This window comes from Oryzias latipes, chromosome 16 (genome assembly GCF_053564925.1).
Source record: "Oryzias latipes strain Hd-rR chromosome 16, Olatipes_Hd-rR_3.1".
Lineage (NCBI taxonomy): Eukaryota > Metazoa > Chordata > Actinopteri > Beloniformes > Adrianichthyidae > Oryzias > Oryzias latipes.
In genome coordinates, this window is record NC_136252.1 from 13,149,450 (window position 1) to 13,171,298 (window position 21,849).

The 21,849-nt window shown below is 39.4% G+C and overlaps 1 protein-coding gene and 1 long non-coding RNA gene across 51 annotated transcripts in view; one reads left to right on the plus strand and one right to left on the minus strand.

The window, feature by feature from the left end:
• The window catches only part of LOC101155713 (focal adhesion kinase 1), a 68,985-nt gene extending 52,329 nt beyond the window's left edge, over positions 1–16,656 (minus strand). For 11 of the 50 annotated variants that reach the window (XM_023964526.2, XM_023964521.2, XM_023964524.2 and 8 more), the window contains exon 1: positions 684–883. In XM_023964526.2, the coding sequence (XP_023820294.1) occupies positions 684–756 (73 nt within the window). In that variant the 5' untranslated portion in view covers positions 757–883. Of the gene's footprint in view, positions 1–683; positions 889–6,872; positions 6,900–14,796; positions 14,911–16,310 lie in introns of those variants that run through there. The other 39 variants (XM_078933465.1, XM_078933462.1, XM_078933450.1 and 36 more) reach the window with 10 other exon arrangements.
• Positions 16,657–20,803: 4,147 nt separating this feature from the next.
• Positions 20,804–21,194, plus strand: LOC144984412 (uncharacterized). Its single transcript, XR_013648063.1, has 2 exons — positions 20,804–20,927; positions 21,007–21,194. It is a non-coding gene; the product is annotated as an uncharacterized LOC144984412 (long non-coding RNA).
• Positions 21,195–21,849: the final 655 nt, after the last annotated feature.

Genomic DNA, 21,849 nt, shown 5'->3' on the forward strand with positions numbered 1-21,849 from the left:
CTAGCCACTATCTCACCGACTAATGTTAGTTTAATCATGTGGGAATTAAGACCTCTCCATCTTTTTATCCCCCTTTCTCATTCTCTCCTCACAAAGTCATTCCCTGTTTTTCTTAGCCAACAGTTCCTGTTTTTTGTTGGTTTTTTTCTTTTTGCTGTCACACTCTTCACTGTCCTCCTGCCCTTCTCTTCTGGTTACAGGCTTTTCCTCTGCGGATGTCCATCTCCATTTGATCCCTTGTTGAACCACAGCTCTCCCTTCCAGCCTCTCAGCTTTCCCTAATCCTCAGACCCCCCTCCACATTACTTAACTACACCCGGCAAGGGACGGGCAAGAATTGTTTCAGTCAGTCACCTGTAGTCGGAACCAACTATAAAGTCAAAATAAAAGCTGCTGAGAAAACAAGGACAGATTTACTAAAGGGGAGCAGATTAACAGAACTGACAACGAACTGACTTTACTCTGAACAACAGTAGCCCAAGAAAGCAGAGCTGAGAAAATAAAATCCTGTTTTCCCCAAAAATAAATCATCTAAAACAACAAGTTCCAATTAATTGATAAAATCGATTTATCATTTGTTACATATGTGACAGAAAAAATAGTTACCAACAGAATAAAAAATATTGCTTTTCAACTCTCCACTATACAGATGATATGCTGCTTTCTACTTGCTGAGTACATACTTGGTAAGGGGTGCTGGGCATAGATGCAGACCCCTTTGGTCCAGCACAGAGGGATGCAGCCACTGCTCTCCATCTTTTTCCTTCAGGGAGTAGCTTAGTGCTGGGCCAAGATGCCTTAAGAAGCCTTCTGGGCCTCAAAAACACCATAGACATTTATGTTATAACCACATTCTATTACTAATTTTATTTATGAGGTTACTAATAAAAAATAATAGAAAATTCAGTGTAATAGCAAGGAAAAAATGTCCTCATAAGGCGTTGAGTCATAAGGTAAAGGCTTTTCCACACAAAAAAATGCCAACGTCACAAAATCGAGATCCCAAATCTGTAGCAAACTTCCTTAAGGTCCGTAAAAAAAGCAAGAACCGATATCAAATATTGCCCTAAACATGTTGGGATGCAGAATTTGGGACACATAAGTCTGTGGATTTCATTGCAGATCCAATAAAAAGGTATACAAGTCCAGCTGACGGGAAAGTTGAAAAAAATACTCATTAAATCAGGTGCCCATTACAAGTAAAAGTCCTGAGTCTTTGTCATAACAAAGTTAGCCAACACTTCATGAAAAGAAGCTGATAGAAAAGAAAGTTAGAGCCTGAATATAAAAAAGAAACTCGGTCCCCCCAAGAGTTTTGTGAAATAGCTTGGCAAAAATATGTGCAATTATTTCATAATTCTCAGTCAGGAAGTTCTCCTTTCTATCATCCAATCATAGGGCAGTCTCAAAGATAAAGATAATCCAGTAATTTGCTGAAGGATGCTTCAGCACAGAGGAACCTTTCCGATGAGTACTCTGATTTCCCTACTCTGACTGGCAGATGAGTACTTTGCCAGTGCAGTAATCCAGTATTCATTCCTTCTAAATCTGATATTAGAGTTACTGCAGAGTTAATTTTGAAAACATTAATGGTGTAAAACTTAAAAAGGGTTGTTTTGCATTGTTTTACAATGATTAGGTCCTTGGGTTTAGCATGGAAAGCCTAATGTTTGTTCGTAGAATGGAGAACACAGCCTTTCAGAAAATCCATAATACTGTCCATACGGGAAAGACCAGACAAATCAAAGAAAAGAGGATGAAATAAATGGGTTTGAGTAAAAACACAGAAGAAGAAAAAATGTAGGGCAGAGAGGGGCGCAGAGAAATGGAGCAGAGAGAGGGAGAGAAGGATGCAAATGGCCAAGGCAAGAAGGAAAAAGGAGAGCAAAGACAGATGTAGAGAGCTTTATGAACAAAGACGCAAAGATGGACTTCAAAGAGAGTTAGAAAAAAATATCATGAACAAAATATGAATCAAAAAAAAGAGGAGAGATAATCAAATTGAACGGGATGAAGGGAGAAAGCAGAGAAGCCCAAGGGACACGCTGAGCATCGCAGTATCCAAAGCTTTCTAACAGCCCTCAAAGACTGCAGCAGGTAAACGGGTCAAAGCAGGTATCTGATGTTCAAGAGGGATTCGACATGACAGGGGCCTGAATAAAAAAAACTGCAGAAAAGAAAAAGCTGGAGCCGATGGGACATGATGCAAAAAGAAAGGAGGATGAGGGGCAGGCTCCGCACAGAAAAATGAGCTTTCAGGAGTGGGTGTGATGCAGTAAATCCATTTCAAAGTCAGTCAGCTGTGTGCTGTCCGGGCTGGCTCCTGACGCCTTTCCTTCTGTAGCCCGAAAAGAGAAGCTGGATCACAACATTCTTTCCAATCTTTCATGCAGGTTGCAGAAAAACTGAGTATTTAATCCTTGAGACTGCAGAACAAGAGCCGTGGAGAGTCCATGCAGGGATCAGGTGTGCGCTTCACCGTTAGACAAAAAAAAAAAAAAAAGAAGAAGTAGAAAAGTATGTCAATCAGTGAGCATTTATGATAAGAGAAACCAAAAAGAAACAATGCAGAAAGTAAGTACTAGAAGCCAGTGTTTGTCCTCTGCTGTGACCAGGACATGAAAAAGCTGCTCCGAACACTAGTAGGCAAAAACTGTGGTGGGAGGGGGGTGATGGGTGTGTGTGTGTGTGTGTGTTTGCATGCAGCCGTTTGTGTGTAGGGCAGAAGAAGGGAGAAACAGGAGGAGGTCGAGGAAAGAGGGAGTAATTGAGACCGGAAGGAGAGGGATAGATAGCCTGATGACGAAAACCACAGTTTTCATCAACACAGTAATAAACAGCCTCTTATCCATTCAGTGTTTACTGCAATTAGTTCTCTGCCATTTAAAAGCAACACTCCACCCTGCAGGCGCTTGCAACACTCAGATTTTTGTTTTTGTCTTTTTATCCTGTATCTCTTCCTTGCGTCTATACATTGTTCTCTCAGCAGATCTCTGCTGCCCTCTGTCCACCTCTTCACATGTGTTTCACCTCCTCCTGCAGCATACCAGCCCCTTAACTGGTTTTTTGTCACACTGACCGATCACAACAAGATTGCAGCACAAATTCCAGTTGCAAAGCTTCACTAATAACTACAATCTTCAAAAACACGCCATTGTTCCTGTAAGAATGGCTCCAGTTATCGCCATTAAAAAATTTTCAGGGCCAACAGGACAGTTACAACCAATTAATGATGTAATTTTACCCAGAATTAATCACAGCTATGAATTTAGTTAGCCAAGGCCTGGGCAGTAAAACGATAATTATATGTATTACACGCCATAGAACGATAGAACTTTTTCTCGTTAAGAATGAGTCTATCGCATTACTTTTATTTAACACTTTATTTAATTAACACTCGCCAACTGCGAGCATTTTCTCCTGTTTGGTGCGTAAAAGTTAGACGGTTAGTCGCCACATGGCGAGTAAACGTTGGAAACGTTGGAAAACTTGTAACTATGTTAATTTACTCTCTTTTTGGTGATTTTTATTTCCCTAACTTTATTTATGAACAATGACAAAAATTATAAAACAATACATTCAAATTCATTTAGGACCAATTTTAGACCCATGATTTGAATCTCCATTCTCAGCATTTCTTTTCTTTTTCCAGTAACATAACTAAGTATCTAACAAGAAAACAAAACAGGGACCAGCAGATGCATTATCGGGGGGGTCAGGGGTACATTCAGCTTGATTATAATTACAGGTCAGACATGTTCATTACTTCCATTTGTTGCAAGTGATTAACATAGAATATCCATCGTGACCACATCTTCAAGTGAACAGGTGAGTCTTTCCATCTGGCAGATTTCCTTTACAATGTCTATCTAATTGTCCAAGCTGTCCTCTACCATCTGCACGTGAGATGAACAAACGCTCTTCACCCCTCGGTGACTTCACCTGTTTAGCCTTACTTTAAGCTGATGAAACAGTGGAAGATGCGTCGATTTTCAACAGCATCCAGTCAGAACAGGAGGATAAAGCTGCACTTCACTTACAGCAGCATGACAGATGAATAACAAGTGTTGATTTGGAGACAGCGCTGTTGTCAGACGCTGATGTTTTGATGCTATGTTAATGAGCTGTGTCGTCTGTCACCTGAATGTAAACACGGACCGGTTAAAGTCGGACAGTATTTTCACAGACCTGCCTTTAAGACGTGGCGGATAAATACAGCAAAATGAATTCATAGAACAGTCAGAAACTGGTGGTGGAGGACCCAAAATGCAGGAGACCAGGCTTGGCGACAGAAAAGAAATCATTTAATAAACAAACTGAAAAAGACAAACCCCATGGAGGAGCAAAAAAGGTGACAAGGAGCAGATGACCTGACAAGGAGGAACTCAAAACCAGGCACTTAAATAGGCTGAGGGCAATTAACTAAAATGACAACAGCTGTGGATCATGATGGACCAGGAACCGGTGTGACTGAGGGCAACTTAGAACCAAAAATCACCAAAAAAAACACAGAACCCTTACAGGAACATTAATAGAAACGATATTTTCTAAATTGTTACATAACTCAATCCACTGTGTTTTAGCAGCATCTTTGTAGCATTACAGAGCTTTTTCCTTCTTGCCTTTGTAGAGAGAACCAAAAACTGTGACCTGTCAGATGTGCTGAATCCTCCCACCCCCTCCCTCGTGAGAGCTGCTGCTCTCATGTCAACGATCTACAACTGGGGTCTTCAGATAAAATTTAAAGAGGTCAAGTTAGAAAAGATTTCGTGAAGTTAAGGCAGGAAAACATTTTTTTCTAAATATTTAGTGTGATATACTTTTAAGTAGCAGAGGATTGGTGGCACACCTGCATGTAATTAATATCTAACTCTCCCTTCAAATTAATTCAGTACAATTTAAAACTTTCTGACAGTTTTTAATGTCACGTAACATAAAACACATGGAATTGTGCGCCCTACACACACAACAGGAACACCACCAGGACAACTCCCGGTGCAGGTACCGTAACCGTTACCTGCAATGACCGTTCAGGGTCCTTTCGACTGAGGATAACGCCACACTACGGTAGCCCCACTTGGACAAACAACGTAGCGTGGAGGTCTGCTCGGGCTCTACATATTTTCCTTTCACGTTTCCTTTTGTCACCTAAAGTTCTTTTTCCTCACAAGTTGTGTCTGACGTTATTCTTTGTAGTGTTTATAGAGAGATTTCGCCACAACCCACGTTGTAAAAAGATCTGTGGCTGTTAGAATGAACCTGCTGCTCCACACAAGAGAACCGTGTCTCTGAGCAGAGCAGCTGGAGTCTCTTAGCTTCGTGTTTGCAGGCAGGGAAGGTGCTTTGTTATAGTGTGTGGTCTGGAGAAGGGTTTGGACCGCAGTCCGTTCGGCTGCAATGCACTTAATAATAATAACCATAACAAAAGCACGTTTAGAAGATAATCTCGCTCTGTGTCGGAGCTCTGTTTGTTTACAACGGAATATATAGTATATAGTATATAGTAATTTGTCCAGACTAATCACTATCTGACACGTCATCAGACCAACAGCCAATCACATAATGTGATGTCAGCACTAGTCGAAGTACCCCGAACGGTTGGTGCAGGCCGAATGGTTAAGGTACCTACACCGACACCACCAAGAAAACTAGGTGAAGGGAGGATCCACCACCTCATTAGCTTCTTCCACAAATCACCCCCCCCCCCCCCCCCCCCCCAGGAAGAATGTACATTTAAACAAACGTTTGAAGTTTTTCAGTCTATCGGGTTGCATTTTAAAACTGGAAAGTTCCTGCTTAATTCAGTCTTTCTATAGGAAAAATTCCCAAATCTCCCTTTTATCAAATTTTCCTCAGTTCAGGAACATCTTCAGAATTGAATCCTCGTTCTCTGTCAAATGCTTGCGGCTGGTTTAAACTTAGACTTTGTGATGAAGGTTTTCCCTTAATGTCAAAGTGGAGGCTAAAAACTGGATGGTAACTTTAGCCACGTCCAACTTTTAAGGTGTTATGCACAGGGTGTCTTATTTTTAAAGAAGATTAGTTTGCCTTTGTCAGAAGTAAAACACAAAATAAAAATGAAATGCTTTGGTACTTGAAGCAGAACTTATTTACATAAGTAGACATCATGTTACAACCACAAAATATAAATGAAAGGAAAATAAGTCCACTTAATATCCATGCTGCACACTGTATTTGCCCAGCTGATCCAAAACACTAATATGTTCTAGAGTTCCAAGTGATCCATTATTCTGACAAGGTTCTGAGAAGCCTATGCATACTGGGCAAACTTAGAAAATGTAATCAAAATGATATTAACAACTAGTATTTTCTAATGTCTAAGTTCAACATAAAACAAAAGCGTTGCATTGCTAAAGGATAGCTTATGGCTTCCTCGATGCATTTTTTCTCCCCCTAATTGACGCTTTTCTCATAAAACAGTTTTATTTGAATTATTAGAAGAGCGTCCTATTTTTTTTGTAGAAAACACAGGTGTTTATGTATATATATTTTTTATATTTTCTTTTGTGATGGGTTTTTATCTGCCTTGTATAATGAAAAAAGTGGTAAACATTAAAATTTTTAATTTTCTCATACAGTTTTTTTGCAGAATAAGAACTTGTCAGCTTCAAACATCCTGTTTAAATAATGTAGGACCAACGGTTGCCTAGCAACACTCAAAGACAGGGCTGGAGCGGTGGGCAATAAACACGTCATCCTCACCTCGACAAGCATCCCGATCGGACACACTTCACTTTCTGACAAAATAAAGTTTGTCTCTTAAAGACAAAAAAATACGATGATGTGTGATCATCATTTTTACAGCACAACACCCTCCTGTAATAAAAACATATAAACATATTTTTACTCACCAGCATAGTAAGATATTCTTGAAATATCTGCAACAAGAGAAAACAAAAAAGTGTTTAATTTAATAAAGTTGTAAGGAAGAATTAATTCATTTTAATGTAAATATTGTACTTGAAGGGCTTATATATATGCTTTTTCTTGTGTGTTTGTGTGTGCATGCGTGTGTGTGTGTTAGCCTGGGGGCGGGGCTGGCAGCACAGACTCTTCCTAGAAGGGGCTTATGAATGTGAGGACCGACTCGTTTTTGTGAATTGGGAGGGGCTGGTGCTCAGATTTTTAGAGAAAAACTCAGAAATGCATAAATGGATCAAAATACCATTTTGGGGTTTTTTTTTCTGTGAGGAATTAACATTATAATACACTTAAAAGCTCAAAAAGTTGATTTTGCATGACATAGGCCCCTTCATATAACCAGAAAGCCAGCACACTACGTAACAGCCGTAATGCAAAAAGATCCCTGAATCTTCAAGACAGCAAATGCAGCAAACTGATGGTCAGCTGTCAATAACACAACTAACAGGAACATCCAGAGGGTTTGATCTTTCACAGCAGCTTTAGTGACAGAGCTCAGAAAGCAAGAGATGCCAACCACATCCACAACCCATCATGCAGCAGCTCAAATGAAACTGGAGGCTTTCAGTTCTGCTGCATCCAGAATAAGAGGTGTGAATCCTGACTTGGCAGAATTTATGTGAAAATTGGCCGGACGAGTTCAGGATCTGTATTTAGAACCGCTTGATCCCATAGTTCCATTCGTGCTTTGCTGTTTTCACAGACAGAAAAAACACCCAAAAGAGCAACCTGGCGAAATGACAACACCATGCTAACCTCTGTTTCCAAGCAACGGCCACAATGCAAGACTTAGAACGTGAATAAGGATGCCAGGCCATTGTTTCCCAGAGCAAGCCGTGTCCCAAATCTATGAAGCCTACTGTAGTGCGATAAAAAGCCTTAAAAGACTTTTGGAGTTCCAAATGTGATTTAAGCAAAGCATGCTCCTATTCTACTATTTTTAATCATGCAAAATGTAGATAAAACATAATCATAAATGTAAACATTTTTCTGCAGATTTTTTTTGTTTTTACATTTACTGGAGAATAAAATCTTGGTGTTTCCAGGAGCCGTGATGTTTAAAGACTTGATTGTTTGTCCATTTTTTGCAAAGGTATTGTCAGAAACTCTTCCTTACTTTTCTGTACATGACTTTAGTCCACCTGTTAAGGGTCCTCAGTGTTTTTCCACTCACACAATTTGCTGTAATCAGCTGTAATTGCTGTAATCTGCTTTGTTTCAGGCAGTGTTGTGTCCAAAACGGCGTCTTAGATTAACTACGAACCGAAGCAACAAGAGCCTTGGAACGGCTCAGTAAAATAGTCAGCAGTGGCAGACTTTTTTGCTCAAATATTGAGTACAATCATAAAAGGAAAGTGAAAAAAACACACAAATATTTAAACACTATAGGACTTGTAGTTTAACTTAACAGCCAATCGTGAACAAAAGTGCAAATTGTTCTTGTATTTTCACTTTTCATGATTTTAGGTGAAATAAAATATAAGAAAATGTCCTGTGAAACATAACAAAGAGGGGTTTGATTTTTAAAAGCTGTTCTGGTGAATATAAAATTTCCATGTATTAAATTAAACATTAAGAACTAAATCAAATTTCACCTGAAATGACTTTATAGAGTATTGTTGTTTTTCTAACTGTGTATTGAAAGGAATTTTGTGCAAAACCAACTGTAAAAATCCTCCCAGAAACTAATATATGCATTCATAACTATCTATAAACTATCTATTGTTCATATTAATCTAACAAAATGTCTTTTGTTTTTCTGCCTCATTCTGTCTTTTTAACACAGCTTCACGTTAGATCTGAAGTGAAATAATTGACCTATCAAATAGAAAGGAAGGACATGGAATAAAAATGTCTAGATTGTAAAAAAATATATATATATAATACAATTTACATTATTAGCATACGCTGAGTAAAGGAATATGGAGGCGAGTCTGTAGCATAATTAAAAATAAAAGTCAAAACCAGAAATGCTTTTTCATTTTCAAAATGAAGCTGCATTTTTGGACTCAAAATTAAAATCGCCCCGCCTCCCCCCTGGAAATGCTAAGTCGAATTGAATAATACGACAGTTTTGGCAGGGTGGATGTCAAAATGAAAATGCAATCCCCTCTTTGCATTTTTGTTTTAATTATGACAAACAATAAGCGGTTTTTAAGTAGAAGATGAAAAAGCATTTTGAAGTATTGATTTTTCATTTTAATTTTGAGTTATGCAGTTACATTTTGAAAATGAAAAGGCATTTCTGTTAAACCATTTTAATATTGCTACACATTTACCATTTTGAAAATGAAATGTCAAATCCCATTTTCTTTATCATTTTAATTAAGTGACGGAAGAAGCAGCGTTGAAGAAGAAAATGAAAAAGCCAGGGCTCCAGACTAACTTTTTTCACTAGGAGCACTGTGGCCCCTAACTGAAATTTTAGGGGCGCAACCAGAAAATTTAGGGGCGCATACCGTAAATCAACATGGTAACCAAATGTACTAATTTCCACTGTATTACTAATAAATAGTTTAATAATAGATGCAGAAATTACAATGTGCTGTTTTTAATTCAGTGTCGCATTTTATTCTTCACTTTTGAAGATGCAACAACAGGTAAACTGACAGCACCATCGCTGTCATGACAGTACAAATAGTAAACAAAACGGATGGAAATTTATCTTTGTGACACCAAATAGGTGCAGCCAAGATGCACAATAAGCGTGTTTGAGATCACCCAGGTGGACGCAACGCTGCGCAGATCACCTGGTGAGACATATATTTTTGGTTTTGCTCCAACATCAACTGTCAATCATCACAAAAATATCGCGAGAAAGGGGCGGGAGCAAGGGGCAAACCTACCCGGACACAGCTGAAAACTGAACTGACTGAAAGCTGCCCTACAGACTACAAAACAATGCATTATGGGACATGTGTCCTGATGGTCTTTGTAGTTGAGTGATTAATTAAAATAATTTAAAATACCAATTCATTTAAAAAGGCTACATGCATTACAAAACATTAAAATAATCATAAAATAAATATATAATAACACAGATCATACTAAGGGGGAGAAGAATATTGAAACTAAATTGAATGTTAAGGACAACTCCAACATCCTGTTCTCCTTCAGTCTTGCTGCAGATTCGCCTTCATCTCACACGCAGTGGCCGCCTCACACACAGGCATCACGCGAGTGTCTGTGCTCGCGTTTCATGAATATGTGCGCGAGTGTGTGTCTGCCTGCGTGTGTGCGCGCTCGCGTCTCATTGATTATTTCATTGACCATTGACGTGCCCCTTCCACATTTAATGTATAAAAAAATACGTAGGGTGGACGAGGCAAATTTACTGGTCGCACATGTGCGACTGGATGTAAAATTCAGTCGCACACTCTCAAATTTTGGTCGCAAAATGCGACCAATTGCTCGCAGTCTGGAGCCCTGAAAGCATTTTGGCGGATTGCTTTTTCATTTTAATTTTGAGTCAAAAAATGCAGCTTCATTTTGAAAATGAAAAAGCATTTCTGGTTTTGACTTTTATTTTTAATTATGCTACAGAATCGCTTCCATAAAGGAACACAAAGCTGACTTAATTCAGGATTGCGTAATCTCTCGTGTGGCAGAGCTTGCAGCCTTGAGCTGATATTAAACAGGATATACACAAAATAGTGATATGGAGGATAAAAATGAATCAAATAATTAGAATTAAACTTATAAATTACATTTATGGAACAGGTCAGTGTGAACACAAATCTATGTTATTATCAGTAGGCTTTACATCTCATGACTGCAGGTGAAGCGTCTGTTAGCTGCCTCTCCCCAGACCGCAGTTCCTGCTCAAAACGTGTTCAACCAGGAACTAACAGCTCCCGAACCGATCATAAATGCGCCAAAATTATGTCCATCCACCTAAGGAAATGTTTGCCCGCAAAGTCAGAATAAAAGCCGGCCTATTGCTGCCTTTGCTCGCTAACTTGCCAGTCTCTTGACTTGTTGTGGACTGGAATATACCATTGCTGCAGAAGGACGGGGGAACAACAAACACTTTTAAATGATCAATCTAATGCCAGTTCAGTGATTTGGGTTTTTATTTCATGACAGAGTAAAATTCTTATGGACGTAAAATTTATTTTAGACATTTCGACATATTAAGTGTTCAGCTCGGGGCCCCTAGAAAGTTGGGAGCCCCAGGCGATCGCCGACCATTGCTTAGGTAAGTCTGCCTCTGATAGTCTGATGTTACTATTACAGTATTGAGAAGATGAGAAGAGGTTTTTTTTTAATTGGAAAAAAAAATTAAACAAATATCTAAAAAGCTTCTGAGTGTTCTAAATTCTGACACTCTTGCATAAAAAAATAAGTTTTTATATGTGCTTTCTGTATAAGCAAATACAAATGCAGGTACAACATGGCTACAAACATTTATTTTTCATTGGACCAACTGTTTTTTTCAGTTTTAAACTTTTTTTTCAGTTTTAAACTATTTTTCAGTTTCAAACAAATATCAAAGCAGGCATACTTCATGTCATCACATCACCTGACTTTAATATTTTCATTTATCAAAAAAGTAAGAGCAGAAGTCTGTCCAGAAAAATGAAACTGCCTAAGACATCTTCCCGTGTCTGAAAAGACATGTTTATTTTTACTGAACAGTTTACAGAGAAGTAAAAGAAGCTAACATTAAGAAGAGTTCCTCAAAGGGAAGACTATTTTGGGTTTCAGACCCTGACTTGAACTTTGTTTGGACTTCTCTCACTTCATCAGGAAGATTCTTCTTTTGCACACATCTCTGAACAATGATGCCCCTGGCGGTAAACCCCCCAAAGTCTACGTCACTTTACTCCACACTGACAGCATTGCACAATTTCATTCTCCTCGGAAAACCAACACGAGCCTTTTTACAACTCTGCCAACTGCTAAGTGTGTCGGAGGGGAAGCACATCAGAGAAAGGGAAAGGGGCAAACAGCTAGTGCAGTCCTAACCATAGCCTTTAGGAGGTCGCTGTAGCCTGCAAGGACAAATATATAAACTAAAACTGATGAAAACTATAGCTTCTCTAATATACACCAGCACTGTATTTCCCTTTGTTACGTTTCCTTGTACAGATAAAACTTTTTTTCTTTTTTTTTTTTTACTTATACTTTAAGCCGCTTTCAAACAGAACTTAGTTTGTTGATTAAGAAAAAAAAAATTTTCACACACTCTGCTGCCGAACACTGGCGCCAACCTAACCCCAGAGGCAAGGTGGGGTTCAGTGTCTTGCCCAAGGACACCTCGACTTCGACACTTCGGGTGTGCAAGGCGGGAATCGAACCTGCAACCTTCCAATCATGGGTCGACCGCCCCACCACGGCCACCCACATTGATCTGTGGACAAAGTAATTTCTCTTTTATCTGCTTTTGCATTCATTTTTTTTTTTAAATAAGCCTCATAGACTCTGCATTAGAACCAAACAACAACTATACAGATGCTTACATTTTTCTTACAGAGGCACTTATCAGTCGGAAATGCTCAGGACAGGGCAAAACGGATCACCATAAGCAAAACAGTGAGCAATGGATGCAAATAAGAGCAGAACGAGTACTTGGATCTCTTTCCCCATAAAAAATAAACGCAATAAACTGATTAAATGATCGTGGTCCTAAAGTTTCTCAACAAGATAGGATCATATAATATTAAGCAGTACTTTAAATGTAAAAGATCCTCTGTTATTTGACAGGTGGATGCTTAATGACTCCAAGTAATTCTTCTCTTAGTTTGTGGGGATAAGTAAAGCGTAGAAAGCAAAGTGTTCAGCATGAGAAAACATGGCCCAGGGCACAGGGTGAGTGTTACACCAGAAATGTCCTGGAATCCAGAAGAGCACAACAAAGTAACCACAATGGAGGCGAGACATGAGACAACACATCATAACCCACATTATAAGGTTTAGATTGAGCTAACTAATGGACTAAAAGGGTGGGTGCATTTTTTCCCACTTAGTGCATACAAAAAAAAAAACCTAACTATACATTTAAGGCTGTATGTGTCATTGTCAAGTCAAAACACGCTCAAAAGAAGCGCTTAACTTTAAAGCATGTGCTTTTCATTGTTTAGTTTTTGATTTATTTACCAATTTAACCCTAAACAATAATTGGCTTTGTCATTGCGTTAAAGCAAAAGTATTCATTATCTCATTATCACGCATTACCCTTTAATATTCTTCCAAGCTCAATTCAGAACAGCTCGTTAAAGAAGCATGAAGAGCAAAGGAACTCCTGATAATTACCACTCAAATGAGAATTGCCATCTCTTTGTTTTCTCACAACAAACTCCAAAATGAAATTGTGTGCCCAGACAGCCACGCTTGTGAAAACTGTTGCCAATCAAATGGTGAATAAGCTACTCTGTAAGGTTCGAGTGTTTGTAAAGCTCACGCTAGCGCCTCACCAGCCACGAACCTCGCCGCACGTCACTGTGTCTGATACCGAGAGATGCTATGTGGAGTAATATTACAGTGTAACGATCACGGTGATATCACATGGAAAAGAAATTCCCAGCATTCCTCCTGAAACTTCTTTTTGAAGCCTCAAAGTTTCAGTCAAACATAGAAGCGCCAGAATTGAAGTGGTGCAAATGTTTTGTTAGTTCAGTTTAAATAACAATTTTTAAACAATAACAAAGTAGTAGCGGGGTAAAAAAAACAATTACTCTAAATGAATTACTTTCACTTAAAAAATGCAAACAAGATTATTTTCTTTTAGAGAATTTTTAACATTTTTTTTCAAGCTATTAAAACTGCTTTTGATTTTTTTTCTGTAAACATTTGCCATTTTAACAATGACAGTTTCCTAAATTTCTCGGTTTTAGGCCATTAGCTTTGTGAAAATTCTTTTTCATTAATTAAATAACTGATTGAATTTAACAGCATTGAATCATATAACCAGCCTACTAACAAGTTTGGAGAATCTTAGTCAAGCTTTTTCTTTTAACATTATGTCTTTTTCTTGGCACACACTTTATGCATAAACAAAAATTCATGAATAGTATAAATATTTTTGCAGAACATAGTGCATGCACACGTCTAGCACTTTCTAAATCTTTGGAGGAAATAGCTAGAGGTCGAGGCCTTTGGTTTAACTAACCAAAAAGAGGAATTTGAAAGCTAAATATATGAGTCTGTGCACGGCTAATGACATAAGACTGATCAAGGAAGACTTGTGCTTGACTGTGAGCCAGCTTAGTAGGAAAACACAACATGAGAAAGGGAAAACGTGCACTGCTCAAGGTTAAATGATCACGCACAAACCGCCTCCTTGAAGTTAAGCAGATCTTATGAATGAGCAGACTGTTTGCAGATATTAACCTGTGGCTCTTATTGTGATGACAGCCAAGTTGCTATAAGAGTGACAGGTACTTTTAGGGATTTGAATTCTGGTAGCAGAGGAAATGAAATGTCCTTCCCTTTCAGAAAAATACATCTGCTCTCTGTGTTGACAACACCACCACCATGCTATGCATCAAAAAGTCCACCTGGCAACCTGCAATTAAAGAGTCATCAGAGCAGCAAGTAAAAACAAATATTTTCTGTCACTTATCCTCTTTGTCAAATAGACGCTAGTAGCGACCAGTCGGCCTAATTAAAAGAACACAGAGTAAGCTGTCACCCTTTCAGACATCCATCTTTATGTGTTTGAGCTCCCACTCTCAGCCTGTGAGGCTTGCGCATGCAACTGCTTGCCGATTGGAGAGCGCCACAAGTTCCATTCCAGCCTTCCAGATCTTCCATACCTGCCTGTGTTTCACAGAGCACCCACACACATCAACCCAACTCAAAAGCTACGCTATCTGTAGAAAGAAAAAAAACAAAAAACACACTCCTACATACCTCCACTTGTGCAGCCCATAAAATTCCAGAATTGCATTTTGGCAAATTTCGTGCAGAGAGGAAAACCTCTGGGAAAAATATCTCTAACATCCGTGTAGGTTTGTTTCCTGTTTTTCCACTTCCTAGTTGCAGGGTATGCTGTCACTTATAGGAGAGGGGAAATAGCCGCCCACTGATTGTTTTGGACTGACACACCTGGGGGTTGAGTTTCACTTCCAAACAGCTGTCTCCTCCTCTTCTCGAGTACGACTATTTCCTTACTACTTCTGTTCTAATCCAACTTCTAAAATCTGGACTTTTCCTTAAAGAGCAGAAAGAAGGATCCAACATCCTAATTTCTGTTTCTTTACATAACAAAAGATGTTGAAATGAGTTAAATCAGACAGCAGACACTCCCTATTAAAAATCTGCAATAATATCAGCCTCAGAATGTATGGTAGTCTAAAGAAATAGCTTGATTTAAACGGAGTTTTGTGCAACACAGAGGTAATACAAGCAGGGGAAAAGGCAATGAGTGGCTCCACTTACTGGATGTCTGATGTAACAAACATTAACCAGAGTTTCACTAACATGGACACAGAAGCCTTTCAGTGGAGAGAAATTAATGTAAATGCCAGGAAGGGACATTCCTGCCTAAATCAATTACAAAAATATGTAGGTTTTTTTTTTTAGGTCAAAGGCAGACACAAATAAAAACCTTTGACTTAAATTCACTTAGCAAGGTAAAACATGTCATACCTGATGGATTAGTCAAGACTATGTGTTATAAATGAGTTAACGTTCCCCACAGTATTTTCTGACTGTTCATTTTGACTCTCCTATGTCAGATAAATATATTTCTAATAAGGCTAAGAGTTGCAAAGACTTTACCAACAAACGAATACACATCAGCATACAGCTGGTGGACACCAATCTGTGTAATATCAGACTGCATACCTTTCTTAATCTAATGGATGTAGTAATCCGTCCAAGAAAACATGGCGTGTCTAATTAAACATTAGATGTCCATCATGAGGCCAATAATACCATCAACAGAAAGTGTGCAATGTTGTGATTGACAGGCGTCATACATACAAACTGAAACATTTGATATATCCTTGAGTTAAAAAAAATCTGGGGCCGTTTTCGTAAAACAACGATTTACAAAGGTGTATTTTTTTAGGGAGTCGTTTCTCTTCGTCAAACTGCTTAATTCGGGCGAAGGCGGACATATCTCGCCCTTCCTCGGTTTGAACCTTTGCACCTATGAGACACACCGTTGGGTGGCTTCGGTCACTGCACCACTGTCTATCTGTTAGGAATACAAATGACTCGGTGGAGTCCAAATTCGCCGCTTTTCCAACCCAGAACTGTTTCTAAAATCCTCACACCAACCCCCGAAAACCCACGCGCACGAACGGCATTCATGTTAACCCCATTGTCTGCGCGCGCTCCCCCCTTTAATGCTAAGCTAACCCGGCTAACAGTGGGGCTGTTTCTATTCAGTCCGCCCCCCAAGAGGGATCAATACTCACCCGCGTGAGACCCGAAGACCGACCGCACCTTCCGCCGGGGTGGTTGGGTTTATGCGTTCAAAATGTCCACTCGCTTGGGGTGAATATGTAGCGGCTGACATCAGAACCAGCTCGGTGGCTGGCTCCCTCCCCTCTGCCTGCGCTTTCTGTCCACGACAGCCCGGCTGAGTGTCCACTGACGTTAGCTGTTAGCACCGCTGCTGCTGAGGCTGCCGCCGCCTGAGGAGACGGATTCTTTCCAACATGGCTGCAGCTGGCAGGACTCCCTGACAGGAGGGGTGGCAGAGGAGCCCGGAGTGTGCGGGAGCACAGATGTCCCACACGATTATTTCACAGCAGTCAGAGATGCTAAATCATCTGATGCATATATATCAACGTGTTTACATGTTGCTTCTTCTGTGGAATCAGATATTAAAATGTTCAATAAAATAGTATTATTATTGAAGTGACAAATTATCACGTGGAAGCGCATATAAATAAATATTTTCAAAATCATCCATTAGATTACACACAATCTATTGACGTTTATTTTTTGGCACCATTTTTGGCATGTTTTTTTTATTTGTTTTATGTTTTTGTGTTGAATTTAAAAGAAATACTAAATATGTTTTTATTGGATTATTAATACAAACTTTTTCCGTTGGTACTCATTTTATTCAATATCATGTGGTGCGACAACAAAAAAATACAAATTTTGGGGGCTTTTATTGTTTGTTTGTTTTTTACAAAACTATTACCTTTAACTGCTGTCCAAATATGAAAATTGCATATCTCACTACCTCAGAATTATTTTTTAGAAATATGGACTCTATTTAAAATGTCCAATAGTATTTTGAATTTGGCTGGCTTAGCAGGCTAACACCAAAACCTTTAACTTAAATTAAACATAATATTGTCATGTGGAGCAACTATCGCAACAATCTTTTCACATTAAATCAAATCCCATAATTAGCGTTTTTTTCTTTTACATTTTTACCATTCATATTTTTACAGGTAATTTATAATAATGCAAAAAGTACAAATATTTTGTTTGTCAAGATTTAAAACTACAAAAGCTGACTAAAATTAGAATTTTATATGAAAAGAAGATTTGTTCATTTGATCCAATCGTCGTTTACACCTGATGATTTATTTTCAATGCCACCGTAGCAGTGAGTTGAATGAAGATGAGTGTCTACTGGTGGTTTAAATTGGTTTATTCAGTAAAATCCTTTGACACCACTCTAAACCAACGCAAGAGCTTTAACAGAATAGACAGAAGAGAACAAAATTACAACTAACTCAAAAGCTCTTTGAATTTTTTCTACATTGAACGATTTCTTTAAAACTGCCAAAATAAACATGCAAAAATGTGTCAATAGTGAATTGAATTTGGATTTTAAATAAACTATGACAGCATATCTGAAAGAAAGTATACCATACCTTGTTGGAAAATGAACAAAGAATTGACCAAAGAAATTCAAAACTTTTGGCATGTTTTTTTATTTTTTGGAAGGGTTTTATTCATCACTTTTATGTTGTCCTTTTTTAGTTGGTGTGTTGTTATTAGTTCTTTCTTAATTTTTTTATGTTTTGCCATATTTATTTGCTCATGTATTTGTTGTTAGACTCACATTTATCGCTGAACCTTTGACTAAATAAGATACAAAGTATAAATAAGTTTAGTGCCATAATTGATCATCCAATAATGAAGCATGACTGGCAACACAACAAATTTACCTGAAATGTTAGTGTTTGTATTTCTATTTACAACCTGATAGTTTGAGCAAATGTACAAATTGAGATATTATTATTGTTATTGTTTTTAAATAAAAAAAATAATTCAGCCAACAGAATACAACTTTATATTCCAAGATGTCATCAACATACACTGACCAGTGGCCACTTTATTAGGGCACCTTCACAGTCCCAGGTTGGACCCCTTTTGCCTTTAGAACTGCCTTAATCCTTTGTGGCAGAGATTCAACAAGGTACTGGAAACATTCTTCAGAGAGTCTACATCGACATGAGAGCACCACACAGTTGCTGCAGATTTGTCAGTTGCACATCCATGATGCCAATCTCCCATTCCACCACATCTCAAAGGTGCTCTATTGGGTTGATATCTGGTGAATGGAGACCATTTGAGGACAGTGAAGACATTGTCATGTTCAAGAAACCATTATGAGATGATTCCAGCTTTATGACATTGCACGTTATCCTGCTGGAGGTAGCCATGAGAATATGTGTCATAAAGGGCAACAACAATACTCAAGAAGATTGAGGCACGGTAACCACGCTCAATAGCTACCAAGGGGCTCAAAGTGTGCCAAAAATATCCCCCACACCATCACACCACCACCACCAGCTGGCATCGTTGATAAAAGGCAGGATGGATTCATGCTTTTTGGCAGATGGAGCAGATATGATAGAAAATGCTGAAAAGCGCTTCTACAATAAAAAGGCGTGTAGATTGTTTTCCAAAATGAAGGCAAGAGGTGGTTACAGTTTTAAATATTTTCGTACAGCTAAAATTGATTTAAAACAAACAAAACCACACTCGGGAGGGAAGATTGGAGATGAGGCCCTCCCGGGCCAGTGCTTACCCACAAAGCACTGGGATGCACACATGGAGGAGATCTGCAAACAAAGATTAAAAAGGAAACAAGCCCCATTCTGTGGCATGCACACACGTGCAGAAACGGGGTCTACACCAGAACACACACACACCCCAAATGAGCCTTCAATGTTGTCCCCTGACATGAAAAGGAGGGGAAAGAGAAACATAAGAGAGGAGTGGGTAATACGTTTTTAGGGCAGCTAAAAGCAGTAGATGGTGCTAGCCCTTATGTTCACTCATACACCCACCTACACACCCAATAAAAGTCTAAAAACCAAAATAAGACCCAGCAGGTCCATAGTGGGTCCCTGTGGAGGGCATGGCACCTCTTAGCAGGTCCTAAGTCCAAACAAACCCCAAGCAGAGAAGGGGTGATGCTGCTCTTTGGTCGGCCACAACAGAGACCTCCAGAGGCAAAGAGGAAGGGTGTCCAAGAGCACCAACAGAAGCCCCAAGCCCACAGGCAGGAGCTGGAGTAGCCGGCCCGGATGTAGCAGCTATAGGAGCTGCACCCAGGATCTCCAGACGCTCCTTGCCCTGCTGCAGAGAGCAGTGTGTTTGAGGGGGCAGACGAATGACGCTGGTAGTCCACTGGCTGGAGTTAGTGGCCACAAGCCACAACTGCTAAGCAGCAAAATCCAGAGGAAAGCTAAAAAATAAATAAATAAATAAATCAGTAGTCGGGCCTCTGATCACCTGAGAAGTGAGGAGAAAGTGATCCACACCTTAAACTCGCTTGAGCATAATGGGGGGCTCCGGATTCCAGAGTTTTCTCTCAGCAGGAAGATTAGAGGGTTAGCCACCAGGAAATGGGTGGGGTATGAGCCCATAGAAGTCCCACAGAGGTGCCAAATGGCACCTCTACCTAACGTGCCCGCCACGGTGCCAAATGACACCGATAGCATCCTAATCACCTGTGAACTGCTGCTATTGGCACGTAAAAGGGGCACATAGTTATGCACCGCAGGTGGGCCCAGGCTGAGCCATCTCACCATAACCTGTTTTGTCACTTTGCTTTCTTAGGAAGAGATAACACAGACACACACTTTGTAAGCCCTAGAAGTGGCCCAGGGCCAGCGTTGGTCTCCCGGGGGCCCTAAGCAAAATTTAATATGTGGGCCCTCTAACTGATCAGCAGCACCAACAAAACGCAACTGTTGTCATATAAATGAGATCTCTCTATTAATACATTTTGTGAATGTATTATTGTTGCTGCTGAAGAAGTGAATACAGTATATTGGCTGCATGTTGGATGCACATTTAGTGGTGCCAAACTACGGTATTTTAAAAGTGCACAGAAAAAAATATGAATGACAAATGTATATATGTATATATTTTTAACATAATATTGGGCACTCAACAAATGACATTCACAAAACTCCAACGTATTAAAAACAGCAACTTAATAGCCTGTCAAATAACAATAAAACAATCCAAAATATAGAACACAACAGCTCAATGAGGGTGGTTTTGAGGGTGGAAAGTCAAAGTCTTTATCAGTAGGAAAAGGACCTCTTTGCACCAAATCCATTCTTACTGGATCAGAGAGTGTGGTCGGTTATTCAGCTGGACCAATTGGATTTGAGGTAGGTGGAATCTTGGGTCCAGTAGGCTCCTCTTCCATACACACCTCTCTTGGAGCCTCTGGAACATAAGATACATAACTTCAACAAAAGCAAACAGTGAAAAGTCAAACAGTCTAATCAAATCTACATAACAGTTGCTGTGACGGTGGAAGCAGAATGTTGGAAAGAAGTGCCTTCACTTTTGTGTGTGCAAATGTATGACTATTTTTCAGTCAAGTCAAAATAAAACAACTTCAGTCAAGTTTCATGTTGGTTCCATTTTGGCAAGATTTAAACTTACCAGCTGTCACGGTGCCTGGCGGTCTCCTCCCCCCTCCAGCTCTGCCCTAATGTTCCTGATTGCCACCAGCTGCCATCACTCTCCTGATCATCTTCTGTGGATTCAAAAGGAGATCAACGCCACTACTCGACGCCAGTTTGTTACCCCTTATGGTGACTGCTCTGGTTCTAGCCTCGTTACAGCTTTGTTCCAAGTCTCTGGCTCTAACTAATTCTTTGCTCCCTGTCTCAGGATCCTACCGCTCACGAGTGACGGCAGCACGGACCTTCCATTCTACGCCTCAGGAGCACGGAAACTCTCGGCAGCCGCTAACCGCTTCAAGACCCTCCAGCCACGCCACAGCCACGTCTAACCTGGACACTCCTCAAACCAGCCATCTTCACATCTGGAGCAAACAATAAATCCATTCTCATCCTCCACTTACCTGTCTTCCTTCTGGGTTGCAGCATCTGGGTTCCTCATCCTTGTGAAATCATGACAACCAGCAGCAGCATCAAGGTTTTCCCTTTCAACAGAAGATGTGGTGACAGGAGTTTCTTCTGCAGCCAAAAAAAAACAAGAATTATTATTATACAACAATCAATGATAAAGTTAATAAAATAGCTATAGAAAAATACTACTAATAATATAATGGCTCATTTAAAATCTGTGTGCAGGTTTTTCACAATTTTATGATCTTTTTATATATTTATGAGAGATTTATTGGTTGTGTATTTGCGCAAGGTCACATTTATTTATTTAATTATGAACAATTTGGGACTCCATACTCTTCAGCTGCTGTTTATGAAAAAAATGGGGTTATGCAGACACTGTTTTTTTAATTACTTCACAAGCTATAAAATTAGGTATTAACTGAGATGACATCTTAATTGATGTCAGGAACATCTTGGGATGTGGATGCTGCACCACCTCCAATACTTTTTGATTGCTCCTGCACAGCTGAAAAGGAATGCGTTACATTATTATCAATAGAAGCTTGAAGAGCCTATTTTATGCCAATAGACTTAACTTACTATTTCTTTATAATTACAATTTATTACAATTTACTGTGCAGCAGTTGATCTTTCACTGTTT